The following is a 19,280-nucleotide window of genomic DNA, read 5'->3' on the forward strand; positions in this document are numbered from 1 at the left end:
ATTCTTTTTCACTCAGAGTTGATTAGAATTGTGAATCTTTATTTCAGGTTGTCCTGAAGATGAAATTAGGTAATGCACATACAGTGCTTAGCATCATATCCAGCACACTGGAACCTCTTAAGAAATGGCAAATCCTAAAAAAGTTTATGACTGCTCTCTTCTGGTGTTTGGCTTTTTTTGGCCACCTGTCACAAATCAGGCTTGGATCACTAGATGCATATTTCAGTTAGCAATTCCAGTTGGCATTACAGCCATTGGGAATTGTACTGGAAGATGGTTCCAGGATGATCTTCACTTGCCTACAGCACATAACTTTCTCTGGGGAGACCAGCTGTGCTAATTGAGCTGGGTTTGATTTCTGTGCTTGAACTTTCACCTCCTATCAATTCAAATGCTACTGCTCTTATACGGCTCCTTCAAGAAAAGACCCAACACTTTCTACCATAAAGTTACACTATCATCCCCGGAGGTTGGAGAAAAGTAATCTTGGGCAAAACATCTCCAGGGCTGGCCTGTCTTTTAGGTGAGCACGTCTCTCTTGGGTCTAGATCTCTCTGTGGTTTATCTTTTATTTTGCAGATGGTCCTTTCAATAATAAAGCAATTTTAGCTGACAGTGGAACAGTTGCTATCTCTCAGTTAATTACCTGTGGTATCCTGTTTAAGCTCCGTGGTAGCTCATGCAATAAACACTATTATTATCTGATTTTTAGCTATGAGACTTCGAGATGTTGGGTGACTTATCCAGAGTCCTTCAGCTAATCTCTGACTCTAGTTTAGTTTCTCTGACTCCGGCTAGGTACTTACCCACCACCGCACCTCCTACCTCCTCGCTAGGTATAGACACAGACCTCCCAGTAGAGATAGACTTTTGGAGCGAGTGGAGAGACTTTGGGTTACTCTCTCTCTCGGAATCCTTTTGGAGAGGGAGTAAGTTCTCACTTGATCACTCTTATTCATCCACTTGTCTAGAGAAGTGTTTGAGTCACAGCTGTTCCCTTTCTCTCCCCTGATCCCTCGGTGTTCCTCCAAGGACTCAGACTGAAAGTTAGCCAGATTCTCTCGAAGGAATCTCAAAAATGCTGCTGGGCTCATGTTCCCAAATTAGGCCAATTTCCTCATCCCCCAGCAGCTTTACTCAGCTGGAGCTCCTTTGGCGCTTGGCATTACGTCTCTTGCCCTCCGCCCATTCCCTGACGGGTCTGCCAGCACGGCAGTTATTTTCAGCCCAATAGGGTTATCTGCTGACCCTTTTTGGTGACATTTTTCTTCTTTCTCACAAAAATAACTTTCCTGATTGGTCACATTTTTTAGCCTTTTTCATAGTCCCTCTCCAATGGGCTGGATTAAATGATGCTTCTGATAACGTCTTCGAAGAGGGATGCAGGGAATTCGATGTGGACTGCTCATGAGGAATGTGTTTTCCACACTTCATATTTATGTCGTGCTTTGCATGCTTTTGTTTTGAACTCTCCCTTGGGATGGACATAAGCGCATCACTGACCCATCCCTGGGGCCCATCACTGTGTGGGAGGGAATGTCATCTTAGGGTAGAGCCTGCATTTAGAAATAGCGCTTCAGGATCCTCCTCCAGGACTGGCTCCGGCTCTGTCATTCTCCCAGTACAACTCCCTTCCACAGCTTATGCCTCATTTTACTACCTGTGAAGCAGAGAATCGCTCTGGCTGGCTTCCTACAAGTCCCGGGTGAACGGCGGTGCAGGGAAGAGCTTTGAGGTTCTCTTCCTCACCTTTAGGAGGGCTAAATGAGAAATGCATGTAAGGAGTTTAGTGCAGTGCATCATTAAGTCAGCTATTGTTATTATTGACACAACCTGAGAAGTAGAATAGATGATCATTTTGTCTTTAATCCCAGTTCTGTCATTTACTAGGTATGTACCCTGGGCAAGTTACTTAACCACTCTAAGCCCGTTTCCTCATCTGTTGAATGGAGATGGTACTAGTAGCTATCTCATAGGGTTGTTGGAAGATAAATAAGAGTATATATATAAAGCTCTTAAGATGGTGCCTGTAACGTGCTGCCATTATTATTATTATTATTATTAATTATTATTATCATCATTATTATTCTTTTCTGTGTCACATGAGAATTAGACAGTATTATCAGTTTATCTTCAAATGCAGTTCTATTCAAGATACAGAGAAATTCTTATTTCACGGAACTCTCTGAGTCGTAGGACAAAGAAACATTTGAATGAGGCATCCTTTAGGTGAGAATTTTTGTGCTGCTTGAGACCCACTTCATTTGTCTCCTCTAGTAGCATCTCTGCCTATGCCACTGACTAGTTATTTGCCAATACCTTCCCAGAGAACAATCCTTAATTGTTTACTTACATCATTTTGTTGTTCTGGGGGCTTATGGGTAGAAATTGAGAAGGGTGGCAGTGACCTTGGTGACCTCTGTGACCTTGGAGTAGAAAGTAACATCCATTTAGCCATTCATTCATTCACTTTTGAAACTTGATTGGGAGCTTTCAGTGTGCCAGGCATTGTGCTTGGGGTCCCTGTACTTTGAGGGAAGCAGTCAGAGAGGGGTCTGTGTGTGCCTGGCACAGCACCACATCACAGGCAGGTTCTCAGTAAATATTATGAAATAATTCATTGAATACATTATGATGTACATGCACTCATCACCAAATGTAAAAGGCCTCTCGACCTTTTCCTCTCCTATTGAGCTTTTTTCTGTTTCTGTTTTTCTCCCTTTTCTCTTTTTTTCTGTGTCTCTTCCTGTTTTTTTTTTATTCTTCACCAGCGATAACAAAGAACTCAATCCCCCATACTTCTTTTTCCCCATCCTGTTGTATATATTTTTATTGATATATTTATAAGTAGAATTTTATTTATTCATTCATTCACTCATTTATCCTATATTCAATATACACGTTCCAACATAAAAATGAATAATATAACTCTAGACACACAAATTATAGTACTTAAGTAGTGTCAGAGTGGGAACACAGAAGGAGCAGTAACCCTGTCTGGGACTTCAGGAAAACTTCTAAAGGAGGGGACCGCTGAGGTGGTTTGAAATGAATGAGTAGGAATTTGCTAATGAGAGAGAAGAACAGAGGAAAAGCCTGTTTCAGGGCCTGCATTGTACAGGGGCCTGGTGTTTTCAGGGCATGGTAAACAATTTCATGTATTGGGACATAGGCCTTGTCTTCTAAGTGGAGGAATTTGGGGTTATCTTGTATGTTGTAGAGAGCCCACAAATATTTTAAAGCAGAAATTACATTGTTGACTTTGTTGTCTAAGAAGATAAATCTGACAGCTATGTGGAAGGTGGCCTGGAGTGAGGAGAGTGTTCCCAAGGAGACCAGTGTGAGGTGGTTGGGGCAGTCCTTCTGAGAGATGATGGGGCATGAACTCCAGGCATTCCCAGATCAGTTTTACAGTTTTGAGCATCTATACACCATTTGTATTATTTATTAACATTTTTGTTTAACTCAACTCCCGTTTTATATTTAAATACATTTATTTAAAAAAAATTTTATCAATGAAATTACAATTAATGATAGTAATATTTTTCCTAATTCACACGAAAATACATGCATGGCTGTTTTCAAAAGGCTCATCCATGTACCACCAGTCATCTTGCTTGCACTGGTGGCATTTGAACCTGATTTGGGGAAACAGTAAACTGAAGCCTGGCAGAGGGGTAAAGAGGAGAGATCAGAGCCACTTTTAAGGGGAGATGGATAATGTGGTATTAGATTTGCAGTCTGGAGTTGACCCCATTGTAGCTAAAAGGACTGAATAGGTAATGATGTTTTTGAGGCTGAGAATTTAAGATCAGGAGTGGGGGGAGTAAGAAGAGATAATTATTTCAATTTGGGGCATGTTGAATTTGAGTTACCTTTAGGGTTTTCAATGAGATCTGTCAAGTATGTAAACAGATTTGGTCTGGAGCTTCAGAGAGAAAGTTGAAAAACTAGTGAAAACAGATGTGGGAGTCAGCAGGTATGCTGGGATGTCTAAGAAGAGCATATAGGAAGAAATTCTGATCTTTTGGGTGGTACACAGACACCTTCATGATCTTCAGGTGCAAATGTGTGAGGTTTTAAACAGAAAAGAGATGTCAGATTTGCATTTTAGAAGGAGCACTTTGGCAATAATTGGCCAAGGATGGGTCCAGATTTTGTGAGTCCTGAAACTTATATTACTTAGAGGCTTTTTTTCAAGAAAAATAATTCAAAATTATGAAAGAAAATATTTATAACGAGGAGAGACATCACAGCTAAGTTACTAGAGGCTTGAATATTCAGGTGCCTTTCTTTGGAGGTTGTGTTAGGCACTGTAGCAGAAACGCTTACATAGAAATGCCTCCTGATTGAGACCTAGATTCCCCTTCTTATCTAGAACTCTGTAACTTCCAGGGGCCCAGGCAGGTATGGAGTGTAGATTAGAGGAAGATGAGACTAGCAGAGGGAGATCAGGTAGGACCCAGATGAGAGAAGGTAGAACAGGAGCTTGCTAAGCCTTAATTTGCATTTGTGTGCATTTTCCCCAACACCCCTCAGCAGGCTGGGTATTGACACACGGGAGGCATATGGTGGGCTCGATCCAGGTTTGGGGGTTTCTCGGGCAAATGTGGTAAAAGGACAAGGAAGTGAGGCATGACACGATGGACCTGGGAGCTGGGTTGATAGAGAAAGAAGTGAAACCAAAATGTAGTTCTGAGAAAAGGAGGGAAGGAGGGGACTAGATATTTCAGAGATAAAGCAGTTCCAGGTTAAAGCAACTTTGAAAAGTAGGTGTTTAAAGGGTTAGGAAACTCTGAGGCAAAGCACTAGATGACTTGTTCATGTGACCTTTGACTTCGGGTGATAGGATGATGGTGAAGCACGAATGCCCCAGTTTTTGATCAGTCTGTACTCAGGTAATTGTCAGTGACCAGAAAGGGAGGTGATGTAGCTGAACGGTATAAGTTTCCAAGAAAGTGTTCTGTAATAATGGGGAAGAGTAATGGTGTAGAGCAGTGGTTGCCAACCTTTCGGACCTCACAGACCACCAGTGGCGACCGCTGATATAGAGGAACTTTGAGAGGTAAGGCAGGAACATTATCTTGGGACTCTGGTTTTTAATATATAAATAGATAGATAGATAGATAGATAGATAGATAGATAGATAGATAGATAGATCTAACTATCTATCTATCTATCTATCTATCTATCTATCTATCTATCTATCTATTAGAGAGGGAGAGAGAGGTAGAAACATCAGTGATGAGAGAGAATCATCGATCAACTGCCTCCCACACACCCCACATGGGGGATCAAGCCCGCAACCTGGGCACATGCCATGACTGGGAATTGAATCTCAAATTCCTGGTTCATAGGTCATCGCTCAACCACTGGCCCTCACCTGCTGGGCAGGACTCTGGTTTTAAAGAATAAGAAGGCTGTATTTGAGAGAACTTAAGAAGAAATGAAGTCCACAGGGGAAAGCCAGCCAGGTTTTAGGAGAGGCAAGCAGACGGTAAGAGTGCTGTGTGAATAGAGAATATCTGATCTGCTTAGCCTCATTGAAGTCATTAGCTCGGCTAGATTTCTCCTCATTATGTAGCATGTCAATAATTACTGAGAAGGAGCAGAATGAGAGTAAAATATTCTTTTAATACAGAAAGAGGGTACTAACGAATGTTAACTGTCATTGGTGATAGACTGAAACATTTCTGGTCACATGCCTTTACCCACCATAATAGAGAATTATGTCACCATGTTTAGCTGATTGCTTTTATATTCCATTTTAATCCCTTTATTGGCTTTTTAGGTATAGCTTTCTGTACTGTTTTTTTAGTGGTCACCGTAGGGATTGGAATATGCACTCTTATCACTGGCTACATAGCGTTAATATTATACCACTTCGCATGAAATGCGAGATCCTTGCAGCAGTATAAGTCCCATTTGTCCCCTCTCATCCTTTGTCCCAGTGATGTCATACACTTTAAAAACTAATGTTGTAAACCCCACAATATCATTTGTCATTTAGAGAAATTAAAAGAAAAAATAGATAGTCTTGTATATTCACTCACATGTCTACCATTTCCATTGTTCTTTATTTCAGCCTATAGAACCAGGATTAAGTACTGATCCATGCAGATGCTGTGCTGAGCACTCTGAAAAGCTCATCTAGAAAGGCCTCTTAAGAGTTGAAGAGGTTGGCAGTGTCCTTTGCATGGGCAGGAAGTCTTCCTGTGTAGCCTCAACTGTGTAGCAAAATTTACAGATTGACTGTACCCACGCCATGCCTTTCATGTCAGGCCATTGTCACCAGGAGCAATAGAATGGCCTTTGGCTTTCTTGTTAGAGAAGGAGTAGGAAGAGAGTCTGAGAAATCAACCTTGGGCTTGGGCTGTTAAGCTGGAAAAGAGAGCAGAGCATGTTCTAACACGGGTCTATGAGGAAGTTTTTACCAAAATGAGAAAACCAAGAACAACGTAGTAAGTTTTTTATTAACAAAATTTATTCCATTTAAAGAATAATTCTCACCCTGGCCAGTATGGCTCAGTTGGTTGGGCATCATCCCATGCACTGAAGGGTTGCTGGTTCTATTCTTAGGGCATATGCCCAAGTTGCAGGCTCAATCTCCAGTAAGGGGCGTGCAGGTGGCAGCCGATCAACGTTTCCCTCTCACATTGATGTTTCTCTCTCTTCCCTCTCCCTTCCTCTCTCTCTAAAAATAAATAATAAATAAATAAAGGATCATTCTTTTTTTTTCTCTCTCTAATTATAACCACAACAAATGAGTATAGAGAATGCCCTGTGCAAAACAACACAATAAAGGTTCAAGATCAAGGTGTTCCTTTAGGCAAGGCTGTAGATTTCAGCCTCTGGTATTAGGAATTTATGCTGCAGTCCTTATTTTTGGATGAATCACTGGGTATGTGGCACAGTCCATGCTTTTAAGCAGATTGGAACAGAAGAATGGCCACGTGGCCCAGGTAGAAGTAGTGAAATGTTTGATTTCATGTGTCATGTACTATCCAGTTTCTCCCCACGATGTAGTCAGTGTCAGATGGGGTTGTACTTCTTGTCAAACCCCTTCTTAATATGGGCCACAATGTTCTTCTCTCTGTTATAGTTCTAGTAACACCTGAGTAGCACATTCTACCAAGTCCTGTTGCATCTCCTCCAACATATTGGCATTTTTGATCACCACCTTTGCACACATGATTACAGTGGAGCAGGAGCTGGCCGACCTCAGCTGTCTCCTAGAGGAGGGTCTGGTGAGCCCCAGATCCCTAGGGGAGATGGCATTGTTCCCCAAAGGATCACTCTTTATCCTGGTTTATGTCCTTTCTAATCTGGTGCAATTGAGAAGGTCCCTTCTTTAATGCAATAATGATGAGAGGAAATGATGGTTTTTTAAAAAGCATTCTTTTTTTAAAATATATTTTTATTATTGATCTTTTTTTTTTTTTTTACAGAGAGGAAGGGACAGTGATAGAGAGTTAGAAACATCGATGAGAGAGAAACATTGATCAGCTGCCTCCTGCACACTCCCTACTGGGGATGTGCCCGCAACCAAGGTACATGTCCTTGACCAGAATGGAACCTGGGACCCTTCAGTCCGCAGGCTGACGCTCTATCCACTGAGCCAAACCGGTTAGGGCGAGATCAGGTTTCTTACAGCATCAAGGTGACAGCTTTCTCCTCCGCTCTCAACTTGCTCCAAGTGATTCCAGTCTGGATTTGGTTGAGGTAGCAAGTCTAGACTGTGCTTATACAAAGTCACAGGTGCCAGGAGGGCTGGCTTCTTGGAGTGCTGGGAATTCACACTCTCGACATTGTGCACATTTCTGGCTACACACATGCCGGATGGATTTTAACAAACAAAGAACTTAGGAGAATGACCAAAACATATAGGTTTTGATTAATGGTGAAAGCTGAAAGAAATGTTTATTTTGGCTGAACTGCAAACTATATGGGGGAACAGGGCATTTCTTTATGTGTCTGGGAGATATAGACCCAAGAAAAGGGAAGAGCTGGGTCACCCAATAGGATATAGTTGTGATTAAGAGGATGCCATCCAAAGGAGGAAAATTCAGGATAAATTTTAAGAATGATTTTTTGGGGCGGAAATCTGTTTTCTCTGAATCAGCCTCTTCAACACACTGCAGGTAGCCCTATGCCATGAGTCATTTGAAGCGGGCAGTTTGAAGACTGTATTGAGACGTGGCTGAGGGGTCTTTTTGTTATAGGTTATGTGGGAATATTTGGGGAATGTGACACCACCAGAGTAACTGCCAGATGCTGTGGTTGTCCCGAGCGTCATGTTGACTTCTCAGCGAGCAGCAGAACTGTGTTTGTCTCTTTAGGGAAGCTGGAATAGCTGAGAGGTGGACCCCTGGAATGAAACTCGTGCAAGGCAATCCCAAATGAAAGGCCCTGCAGTGTTTTCCTAACAGAAGCTTTCCATTGTCTCAATCCTAGGCACTAAAGGTTTTTTCCTCAAAGCCTTCATTTTATTACTGTCACTAGAGGCATGGTGCACAAAATTTGTGCATGGGGTGGGAGGAGCAGGGTCCCTCAGCCTGGCCTGTACCCACCCTCTCACAATCTGGGATCCCTCTCACAATCCGAGACCAATGGCTCCTAACTGCTTTCCTGCCCGCCTGCCTGCCTGCTTGATTGCCCCTAACCCCTCTGCCTGCCTGCCTGATTGCCCCTAATGACTCGCCTGCCTGCCTGATCACCCCTAACCTCTTGCCTGCCTTCCTGATCACCTCTAACCCCTCTACCTGCCTGCTTGATTGCCTCTAACCACTCACCTGCCTGCCTGATCTCCCCTAACTACTTGCCTGCCTGCCTGCCTGATCGCCCCTAACTGCCCCTGCCTCGACCCCCACCACCACAGCTTCGTCTGAAAGGAAGTCCGGAAGTTTGTTTGGCTGTCCGGTCTAATTAGCATATTATGCTTTTATTATTATAGATTACTTCTGATTCATAATACAGTAGCCACTGTTGCATTTATTAGTATTGACTCTGTGCCAGAGATTGTCTCCAGTGCTCATAGTAGATCTGTATGGGACTCATGACATTCTCATTTTACAGATGGGGAAAGAAGGCTTAGTGAAGACATGACTAGCCCAAGGCTACACAGCTAGAAAGTGACAGTTCTAGAATTTGAACCCAGGACTGTTCCTCCTTTCCCTCTACCCTGACCTCCCCTCCCCTCCCCCACCCCACCTTTAACACTATAGCTTTCTCCTTTTCCTTCTGGTAAACTCACTTCTCCCTTCCTAGCTTAGTCACTTGTTCTTAAAGTTACTGCACTGTTAATATGAGAAGAATATCTTGTGACATTCAGTAAATTCACAACTACTTCCCAAGGACAAAGATGAATGCTGAATTCAGCTTAGCAGTTTGGTACAGTGCTCAAGCTGTTACAGTTTATTTTGGGTATCACTCATTAATCCAGACTTTACCCTTAGTCCCTCTCTCTCTGCTTGCCTCACTAAAGAGATAAGGGTAAGACCAAGCTACTTTCTGGTCCTCCTATCTTACTGAACATATCATCAGTAGATACCAGTATCAACATTTTGCCATATTTGCTTAAATGATCATTTATAAAGTATTTTAAAATATGCATTTGTCTTTTATATATAATTTTTTGCTGAATTATTTTGAAGCAAACATCATGACATGTCACTTAAATGATTCAGCAAATATCTCTAAAAAATAGGAGCATTTTCCTAGAAATCTATTTTTTCTCAATAGTATTAACCATTCCTTACTATCATCTGTTATCTAGTCCGGAATTTATTTTCCCCAGTTGTTTCCAAATGTCTTTTATAGCTATTTTTTTCCAACCAGAATCCAATTAAGAACCACCCCAATTAGGTTTCTCTTGTCTTAGTTGAGAATAGTCCCCTACTCCACCCCCACCTTTTTATTAGTATTGACATTTTATTTTATTTTTATTGATTTCAGAGAGGAAGGGAGAGGGATAGACAGATAGAAACATCAGTGATGAGAGAGAATCATTGATTGGCTACCTCCTGCCTGCCCCCTACTGGGGGGCATCAAGCCCGCAACCCAGGCATGTGCCCTTGGCTGGAATCGAACCTGGGACCCTTTATTCCACAGGCCGATGCTCTGTCCACTGAGCCAAACCAGCTAGGGTGGTATTGACTTTTTAAAAAATATTTTTTGCCAGCTTTTATTTTATATTTTATCTATTTATTTGTTTTTAAGTCCTTACCCTAGGATATTTTTTCCATTGGCTTTTAGAGAGAGTTGAAGGGAGAGGGAGAGACACAGAGAGAAAAATATTGATGTGAGTGAGGCACATTGATTGGTTGCCTCCTGCACATGCCCCAACAGGGGTGGGAACGGAGACTGAAACTTAGGTATGTGCCCTTGAACCTAATCAGACCCATGACCCTTCAGTCCTTGGGCTTGACTCCAGGACATGTCCCAGTCAGGGCTGGGATCAACCTGCAACCAAGGTATGTGCGCTTGACTGGGAATTATACCCGTGACCCTTCTCTCCATGGGCCAATGCTCTAACCACTAAGAAAAACCGGCCAGGGGTATGTGCCCTGACCAGGGCTGGGGATCAACTTGCAACCGAGGTATGTGCCCTTGACTGGGAATTGAACACGTGACCTCCGGTCCATGGATCGACGCTCTAACCACTGAGAAAAACTGGCCAGGATGACTTTCTAGAGAGATTGGGCCAGTTGTTCTATAGAGTCTGTAGAGTTTCCCTCCTGCTGGATTTGTCTGATTCCTTCTTCCTCAGCTCATTGAACTTATTTCCAGGAAGCTGGAAACCAGATAGGAAGGCTTGATTAGATTTCCTTTGAACATTTGTGACAGGAATTTTCCCTGGGTGGTGCTGTGTGCTTCACCCGGCAGCACATTAGGTCCCACTGCTAATGCTGCTACGTGTGATCACTGAGGTAGGATGACGGGTATAATTCCCAGTCGAGGACACATACCTCAGTTGCAGGTTGATCCCCGCCCTGATTGGGACACGTCCCGGAGGCAAACAATCATGTTTCCGTCGTGTCGATGTTAAGGAACGTTTTCTCCCTTGCAACTGGCATTCAGCGTATGGGGAGATTCTGGCACCAAGAAAATGTCCAGTTCCTCATCAATCTGTCTTTCACCTAATGGCTTTAACATCTACTGATGATCAGCTTGCTTTCTTTTACTTAAAATAGATTTTTGATTTTGATAAGTCCATTTCAGCTTGAAAGAGCTAGTTTACTCATAGGGTTTCTTAGATGGTCCATTACTTTCCATGACCTTCAATCCATGAGGGGAAACTCAGGTCTATAATGAATTAGTTGTCACACCAGGGTTGAGGCAGGAAGAAGCAATGGCAGAGATGGAACTGTGCACAGCCGACAGATGTGAGGACTAAACACCAGCCCTACAGTGTCTGCATGTGTTAATAAGTGTTAGTTTCCTCTCTCATCAAGCATGTAACAACCCGTATCTTCTTTCAGATTGCTGGAGAAAGGAAGGGAAATTTGTTTTTAGCCAGTTATCAGGGTTTTTAGCCAGTAATCAGGCTTTGCACATGAGAGCTGTTTTGCTCCTAGAAGCTGGAAGGTGGGTAGGTGTGAAGTTGCAGTGGATCTTGCTTAACCAAATGTCTTTTCTGCTGGGAATTTATGTGTCTGCACTAGTTTTTTGAAACAGGTTGTAGTTTGGATTTGGGGCTGATTCATGTTGTGGGGTTTCTAGATCTAGGATTTGTGAGAGTATGTAAGAAGTTTCTAAACTCAAAAGGCTCCTTTTTTGGCACTGCAGCATCTTTTCTATTTTGGCATCTTAAGAATCTGGGGGAACCATATAAAGATCAGAAACTAGTCTGGCCCTGAAGGCTCCCTCTGACTTGGTAATTCCACTTGGTTGAATCCTGGCCATTCGGATGAGACCATATAAAGAGGCCGTTTCCTGAATTTCCCGCTCTCTGCCTGTCACAGGATCCTTTTTGTAGAAAGCTGGTATTTCAGGACTGCAACCACCAGTCATGTGCTTCCCACTCTTTACTCACAGTTATTCCTGCCCCCTGTTTATTTTTGGAGGGAGCACATTTTTGCTTCTCCTCAGGAGCTATGCGGGGTCCTGCCCCCTTCTGTCCATCAGGCTGCAGACCCGGCAGACTGTGCTCATTTCCCACACTCGAGACGTGACTCCAGCTTTCAGGAGAGAACGCGAAGGATGCACTGCCTCAGGGCCACCATCGCCATTCCTATTTCTGTCCCTCCCGGTGTTACACATTTTACGACTCTTTTCTAGAAACAAGTTTGAGTAATGTTACCTGGCAGTAAATCTGCCAAAATTGCAAATTGTTTTCTCAGCAGATGCCTTAGGGCTGTGCCTCTGAATTTCCCAAGTAGAGCGATTTAAAGAATACACCAACACTTTTGAATTTTAGGATCAGGCCTTCTCTTTTGGCTTTTTAAGATCATTTGAGTTCTACCCTCTCTCATCCATCCAAGTTTTTTTCTTTTTGTTCCTTCCTAACACAGGGATAGCAAACAGATTTCTTCCCAAGTCATAACTCAAACAGACTGGTTATTTCTTCCCAAGTGCTTGGCTAAGGTGGATTCTGAAACTGGTGTGTGCTCCATCAGAAAAGTGCCACAACGGTCTCAGCCTGCCTAAAGATTAAGTTTCTAGGTTCAAGGATGAAGCAAGAGTAAATTCCCTTTCTTTTAAATTCGCAGGCCATTACACAGAGAACTCAGAACACAGAGAACTCAGACACACAAGATCTGAGAAAAAATAAATCACATAGTCATGTCTTCTCTTGACCTATCTAGACCTGATGGGCAGGGGAGGGAAGGCTCCCTGGCCCAAATGGAAGGATCCGTAACTAAACGGTTACAACTTCTCACCACTGCAGGTGGACCAGGGCTCTGACATTTGCCCTGGGGAGGGCATCCGGGCCCTGTCCCTCTCTGCAGTGCCCCAGCGTCTGATCTATTACCACATGGGGAGCGGGTAGCACAGCAGTTCTGGCAGCTGGTCCTAAAAGGTGCAGCTTGACCTAGGAGTAATGACTTGGCCTAGGCATATGTCCTGTGTTTCAGATCACCATGGGGAGAGAGCCGTGAGCTCTTTGAAACAGGGCTAAATAGGTATTTAGATGTCATCATAGCTCTGAGGGAGAGCAGCCAGGCATTCAGAGGCTGAACTGTCCACCCAGGCCCTTTAAGTTATATTGCTAAAAGCCACTCATCCATCAACATTTCAAATAGATCATTTGCACCTAAGCTCAAACTTGCATTGTGCTTGAGTTACATCAGCTGCATTGTAAAGTAATGGATGTTGAGGAGCTCATCATATCCCCCGCCAAAAGTTTTCCTGGGACCCCTCCAATATGATGATCAGTGGACAGCATTTGCTACAGCCTGAGTGTTATATGCTATCTTGCACCTTGTATCTAGTTGCTTCTGGAATGCTTTCTTATCATCTCTGCGTATCTCTCCAGTGTGGGGCGAGCCCCACTTTTCCCATACAGCTACTTGGACCTTTCCTTGTCCTCAGCTCTTCTCAAGTTTGTACAAGTGTGTTTAGCCTTCAGTTATGTATTACAGGTTTATTTATGTTGTCAGAGCACACAGTCTTAGTGATGCCCCAGGAGAAAGTGGCCCAATAAAAACACCAAAAGTGACAAGAAAACTGCAGAATTCAGTGGGTCCACTCCGTGGCTGAGGAGTCCTCCTCAGTTTCACCTCTGGACCCTGAATGCAGACTCTCCATGAAAGGACGCTCAGTACCTCCAGCCTCCATTGTGGCCTCTTAAGTTTCAGAGTAAGCGATGTCCAATTACATAGATTTCAGACAGCCTTGATGCCGTTTGAAATCTGAATTCTGCCTCACTTCAGTGTCACTGAACTGGGGCAATATTTGAGGACAGGAATGAATCCTGCTTTTTCTAACTCACCTGGTGCGCATAGGACAGGCCCAGCTCCGCAGCAAGAGAACACAGTTGAACTCTGGGGAAGAGCCTTTATAACTTGGCAGTAGTGGTTAGTTAAGTCTGTCTTATCCTAACAGGGTATTTGTATGTGGCCGTAACAAGACTCAGGGCTGGGAGTATTTACAAAAGAAGTTTTTATCCTTGGACTCAGGGCACTCAGTCATGAACATGAGGATTCCCCATCAGGAAAGAGATTTCTCCCACCAAATGCCCGACACCTAACTTGTAGACAGTGGGTTCTGTCTGTCCTCCCATCTCCCACCTGCCTCGGCACTCTCTCCTGATGTTGGCCAAGACTCCCCCTGGGGAGCAAGGAGGACAGCTATAACCCGCCTCATTGTGCAGAGAATTTCTCTGTAACTCTTCCTCTCTCAGGTGATCTCAGTGAAAAGTAGCTTACGTTTTGCAACATATCCCAAATCATGAAGTCTGGTCATTAGTGGAAAGAAAACCAAACATAAAACCTTTGATTTTGGAACTAGTTGTCGAATTCTATTGGATGTGGAGGAGTGATTGTTATGTGGTGATCTTTTTGTTTTTGTCAATGTAAGAATTCCAGGCCTGTAGAGGATTTTTCTAAGAATTTATTTGAGCCAAACCGATGACAGTTGCCAGGAAGCAAGATCTCAGATGCTCCAGAGAATAACAGTTAAGCAGTTTCTTTTATACATGTAGAATTAAAGAGGGAATGTAAGAAAGATTACATGAAGGTGGGAGAAAGCAAGTTACAAGATAGTTGATAAGAGGGTGGTTAGCCTTTGAGTGGTCAGAAAACAGGATTACTTCTGGCACTTCATGACCTGCCCAGGTAGGAATTTGTAATCAATGCACCCTGTGAGGTTACTTTCTGTTAGTTTATTATAGCGCCGCCTTTTGCCCACATTTTGAAGCTGCTGTCCTAATTTAGCTTCTGGTACCATTTTGCAGTGGAAATAATAAGAGAAAATGTGTCTTTGTATTGGTACCTCTAGGTGGGAAGGATTTCACTCATCCTCCCAGTAGCCATGGCTTCCTTGGGTTTGTGGTTAAAAAGGATAAAGTGATCATTTTGGTTTTTTAAACTTTAGGAAATTTTATTAACTATATGATATCCATCATTAGTCAAAGTGACAGCTAAGGCCAGATTTAAAAGGGTTCTTTCCTCCGCCCCAACTTTTTAAATTTTAAAACAAAGCCACCGTGTGGCCAAGCAAAACATGTGGCTACAAGTTTGAGACCTTTGAACTCAAGAATTCACATTATCACAAAATGGTTCTAATCTTGGGTACTGAAATATAGGTGTTATTTGCAAAAGCACATAGATGGTTTAAAGGCAAATTGGTGTAAAAACATCTTGCTGCGGTTCAGTTCAGTTCTCCTTAACATTTAAGTGTCCCCAACACAGTGCCTTACCAATGGTAAGAGCTCAGCAAGACAAGGTTCTTGGTCTCTGTTTATACACAACTTTGGCTGGCATGGTTTGGGGGATTCTGATTCCAGCTGTTCCTTGTAGCTCCAGTCTCAGTGCGGTCTGAACAGCCTAACCTCTGAGCCTCAATTCCAGATTCCTGGGACAGAGAATTCCATTGGTTCCAGTTGGGTCAGGCTAGTAGAAAGGTATTCTGGCATGTTGAGGGAGTGTTTTCTTAAAAAGTTATGTTAGCCCTTAAGCAACAGATTTAAAGGACAGGTAGTGACACATTTCGGTCCAGGCGTTAGGAGACCACATCCTTCCTGCCCAATTTGACCCACAGCTTGTTTTTGTAAAGTTTTATTGGAACACAGTTACACCCACTTGCTTACTTATTACCTGTGGTTTATTGCCCTGCAGTATCAAAGTAGAAGAGTTGCAACAGAAACTGGAGGGCCCCCAAAATCAAAATATTTACCCCTACCCCTTCATAGAAAATGTTTCCCAACCCTGTGTTAATCCATTTACCTAAGTGTCTCCTTGGACTGAGAACAACAGGTATGATTATGTGAAGTTCTTGGGGGGAGGGGAGAGAAGGTATTAAAAAAATATCTAGGTAAATGCTGGTTAATTCAAAATAGGAACTGTTCTTTGCTGTTTTATCCCACTTGAGTGATGGAGTGGATTGCTTGATGGTCCTTTGGGATTTTTAGTTGAGATATGCTGGGCAAGAATAAGCCTCTCTCACAGATTTATTTTATTACTTTATAAAAGTAGTATAAGTTGATTATTTAAAAATTTGAAAGATGCCCAATAGTACAAAGAAGGAAAATAAAAATTTCCCATAATTCAGTCACTAAGTCCCCTTTCACCCATGTACTTAGAGCTAATTGACGTTAGATATTAGGTATTAACAATCTTTTCACAAAATCAGAAGCATATGCCTACTGTTTTACATGTTTTTGAAAGTTAATGTATAATGAACCTTTTAATATCATTAAGTATTCTTTTTTAACATAGTTTCGTTATTATTGCACAGTATTTTCACATGTGTATTTTGTGATTTACTGAATTCCTATTGCTGTCTATTTCAGTTGTTTCCAATTATGTATTCACTATTCAAAAATGACATTGTGTTTCTCTCTGATTATTTCTTTGGGATAAATTCCTTGGATTAGAATTGCTAGCTCAAACAGCATGAGCATTTATTTTTAAGGCTTTCAGTAGACATTTCCAGATTATCCTCCAGATCTTGCCAATTTATACCTACCAGAAGGGTATGAAAGCACCCAGATCTTTGTAGTGAATTGAAAGGTTACTGTATTTTTATTTGAAAGGTTTTGATTGATTGAGTGTTGGGTTAGGTGACCTTATCCTCAGCCATTGCTTGCTTGAATGAACATGTCGAGTGACTGTTATTTTGGCTTCTCTTTCCTTGTAGGATCCCCCTCCCAAACCACCCCGCCGCCGGCAAGGAGGCTGGGCCTACGATTCCGATTCCACGAAGGCTTCCAAGTGAGTGCCAGCAGCTCGCGGGAGGTGAGGGTGCGCAGGGCGGGTTTGGGCATTTTGCTCCCATGTTGTTCTTTTCTTTTTTTATAATAGCTTTATTGAGATGCATGCATGTACCTTACAATCCACCCATTTCAGATGTACAATTCAGTCATTCTTAGTGTGGTCGCAGGATTGTACTGTCATCACATTTTTATTACCCCCCAAAGAAACCCATACACATCAGCCGTCACTTCCCATGGACCCCAACCTCCCTAGCCCTAGACAACCACTAATCTGCTTTCTGTCTCTATGACTTGCCTGTTCTGGACATGTCATATAAATGGAATCATATATTATGTGGTCTTTTGTGACCGGCTTCTTTCACTTTGCATCATGTTTTCAAAGTTGACCCATATTGTAGCAGAGTGTTGTTCTTAGTGTAATTTTCTAAACAGAATGGAGTTGCCTGATAGTAACTGCTAGATGACAAATCATTTTGGTCTTTAATACTTTGCACTAAGTTTTAGATGAAAGTGAAACCAAAAAAGTGTTTATTACACCAGTGGGCTGGCCAACTATCCATTTTAACAACTTAAGAAATACTCAGGAAGAGATTTTTTTTTTCTCAAAGGATATACATTACTCTTGGTCAGAATTTTCTTTAGCAGTTATTACCTTCAAAATAGCACTATCAAAATTTGTTTCCCAATTCTTGCACCTTCCTCTTCCCACCTCTAATCTCTCTCTCACTCTCTCTCTCTCTCTCTCACTCACTCTCACTCTCACTCTCACTCTCACTCTCACTCTCTCACTTTGGCCCCCTGAATCATTTTGAAAACAAGTAGCAGTGCAGTCATCATGACATTTTGCCCCTAGAGACTTCAGCATGCATCGCTAAAGATGAAGGACATCCTCCAAATATCAGTGTCATTATCACACTAAGATATTTCATAATGATTTAATATCTAGTTTAAACTTTCCCAGTTGTCCCAAAAAGGTCTTGTAGCTCCAGGATCCAATCACGGGTCACACATTGTGTTTGGTAATTCTCTCTTTTAGTCTCTTGATCTAAAATAACTCCAGCCTCCCCACTTCCCCTTCCCCTGCCACCTTCGCCCAAAACATTTTTTTTTTTTAAAGAATTCAGGCCAGCTTTCTTATAGAATGTTTCACATTCACATTTCTCTGGTTGATTCCTCATGATAAGATCCAAGTTAATGCTTTTTCTCTCTCTAAATGTATTTTTATTGATTTCAGAGAGGAAGGGAGAGGGAGAGATAGAAACATCAATGATGAGAGAGAATCATTGATTGGCTGCCTCCTGCGCGCCCCTACTGGGGATCGAGCCTACAACCCCGGCATGTGCCCTTGGCTGGAATTGGACCTGGGACCCTTCAGTCCGCAGACTGATGCTCTATCCACTACGCAAAACCGGCAAGGGCAAGCTAATGCTTTTTGGCAAGAAAAAAGTATTTGGTACTTGTTATTGTATCAAATGGCATAGAAATATATACTCAGAGATGTCTTATTCCAATACTTCAAATAGTGCCAGTCCATAATAAGCACTCAATGACTATTTATTGAGCAAATGAATGATCAGATCAGTATTTCTGATTGATCATTTGGCTTTCAGTGGGAAGTGGAGTTCAAGAAGGCTGGCAGACCTCTTAGGAAGGTAACACTTTGTATGCAGGATGATGAAAGCCTGCACTATGGCAGTGGTGTGAGCATGGACAGGTAGGAGATTTGGAGACATTTTAGAGGTAGAGTTAATAGAAGTGCCATTTGGTTGAGTGCAGGGCAGAGGGAGGAGTTGAAGGTCATTGTGAGGTGCCTGTCTTTGAGGACTGGTTTCAGGGATGGGGAGCCTTTTTTCTGCCAAGGGCCATTTGGATTTTTATAACATCATTCACAGTCCATACAAAATTATGAACGTAAGAATTAGCCTGCTATATATGGTTAAACATTTAATTAACTCACCCTAATGTCTTGGCAGGGCTAGACCAAATGATTCTGTAGGCCTTGTACAGCACAAGGGCCAGATGTTCCCCACGCCTGGGTTAGGTAGTGGTGTCAGCTAATAGAGAATGCAGGGGGAGAGACCTGATTTGGGGCTGGTGGTGGTCCTGTATGTTGTTTCCATAGCTTGGGAGTCTAAAAGAGAGGGCAAAAAGGAGGTGCAATTTGAGTCATCTGTTACACAAATGGGAAAAGAAGGATGGAACCTTGGATTTGGCTGTTTGGAGGCTACGAGGGGCATTTACAGTGATTTGCTTTGGGGCAGAAGGCAGATTACAGTGAGGGAAGGGAAGTGGGACGTGAGGAAGTGGGGTTAGTAATATAGGCTACTGCTCTGAGAAGCAAAGGAAAGAGTATTTGAAAGGGGAAGTCTGTGTTGTGAATCGGTGTGTAATATCTGGGGAAAGA

At 42.6% G+C, this 19,280-nt stretch overlaps 1 protein-coding gene and 1 pseudogene across 1 annotated transcript in view; one reads left to right on the forward strand and one right to left on the reverse strand.

Annotated features, from left to right (window-relative positions):
- IFT43 (intraflagellar transport 43) overlaps positions 1 to 19,280 on the forward strand; it is a 71,079-nt gene that overhangs the window by 9,264 nt on the left and 42,535 nt on the right. The window contains exon 3 of the mRNA XM_006778810.2: positions 16,801 to 16,874. Within this exon, the coding sequence (XP_006778873.2) occupies positions 16,801 to 16,874 (74 nt within the window). The remainder of the gene's footprint in view (positions 1 to 16,800; positions 16,875 to 19,280) is intronic.
- Positions 6,749 to 7,192, reverse strand: LOC102757976 (annotated as a pseudogene).

The sequence above is a fragment of the Myotis davidii genome, unplaced genomic scaffold, assembly GCF_000327345.1.
Source record: "Myotis davidii unplaced genomic scaffold, ASM32734v1 scaffold309, whole genome shotgun sequence".
NCBI lineage: Eukaryota > Metazoa > Chordata > Mammalia > Chiroptera > Vespertilionidae > Myotis > Myotis davidii.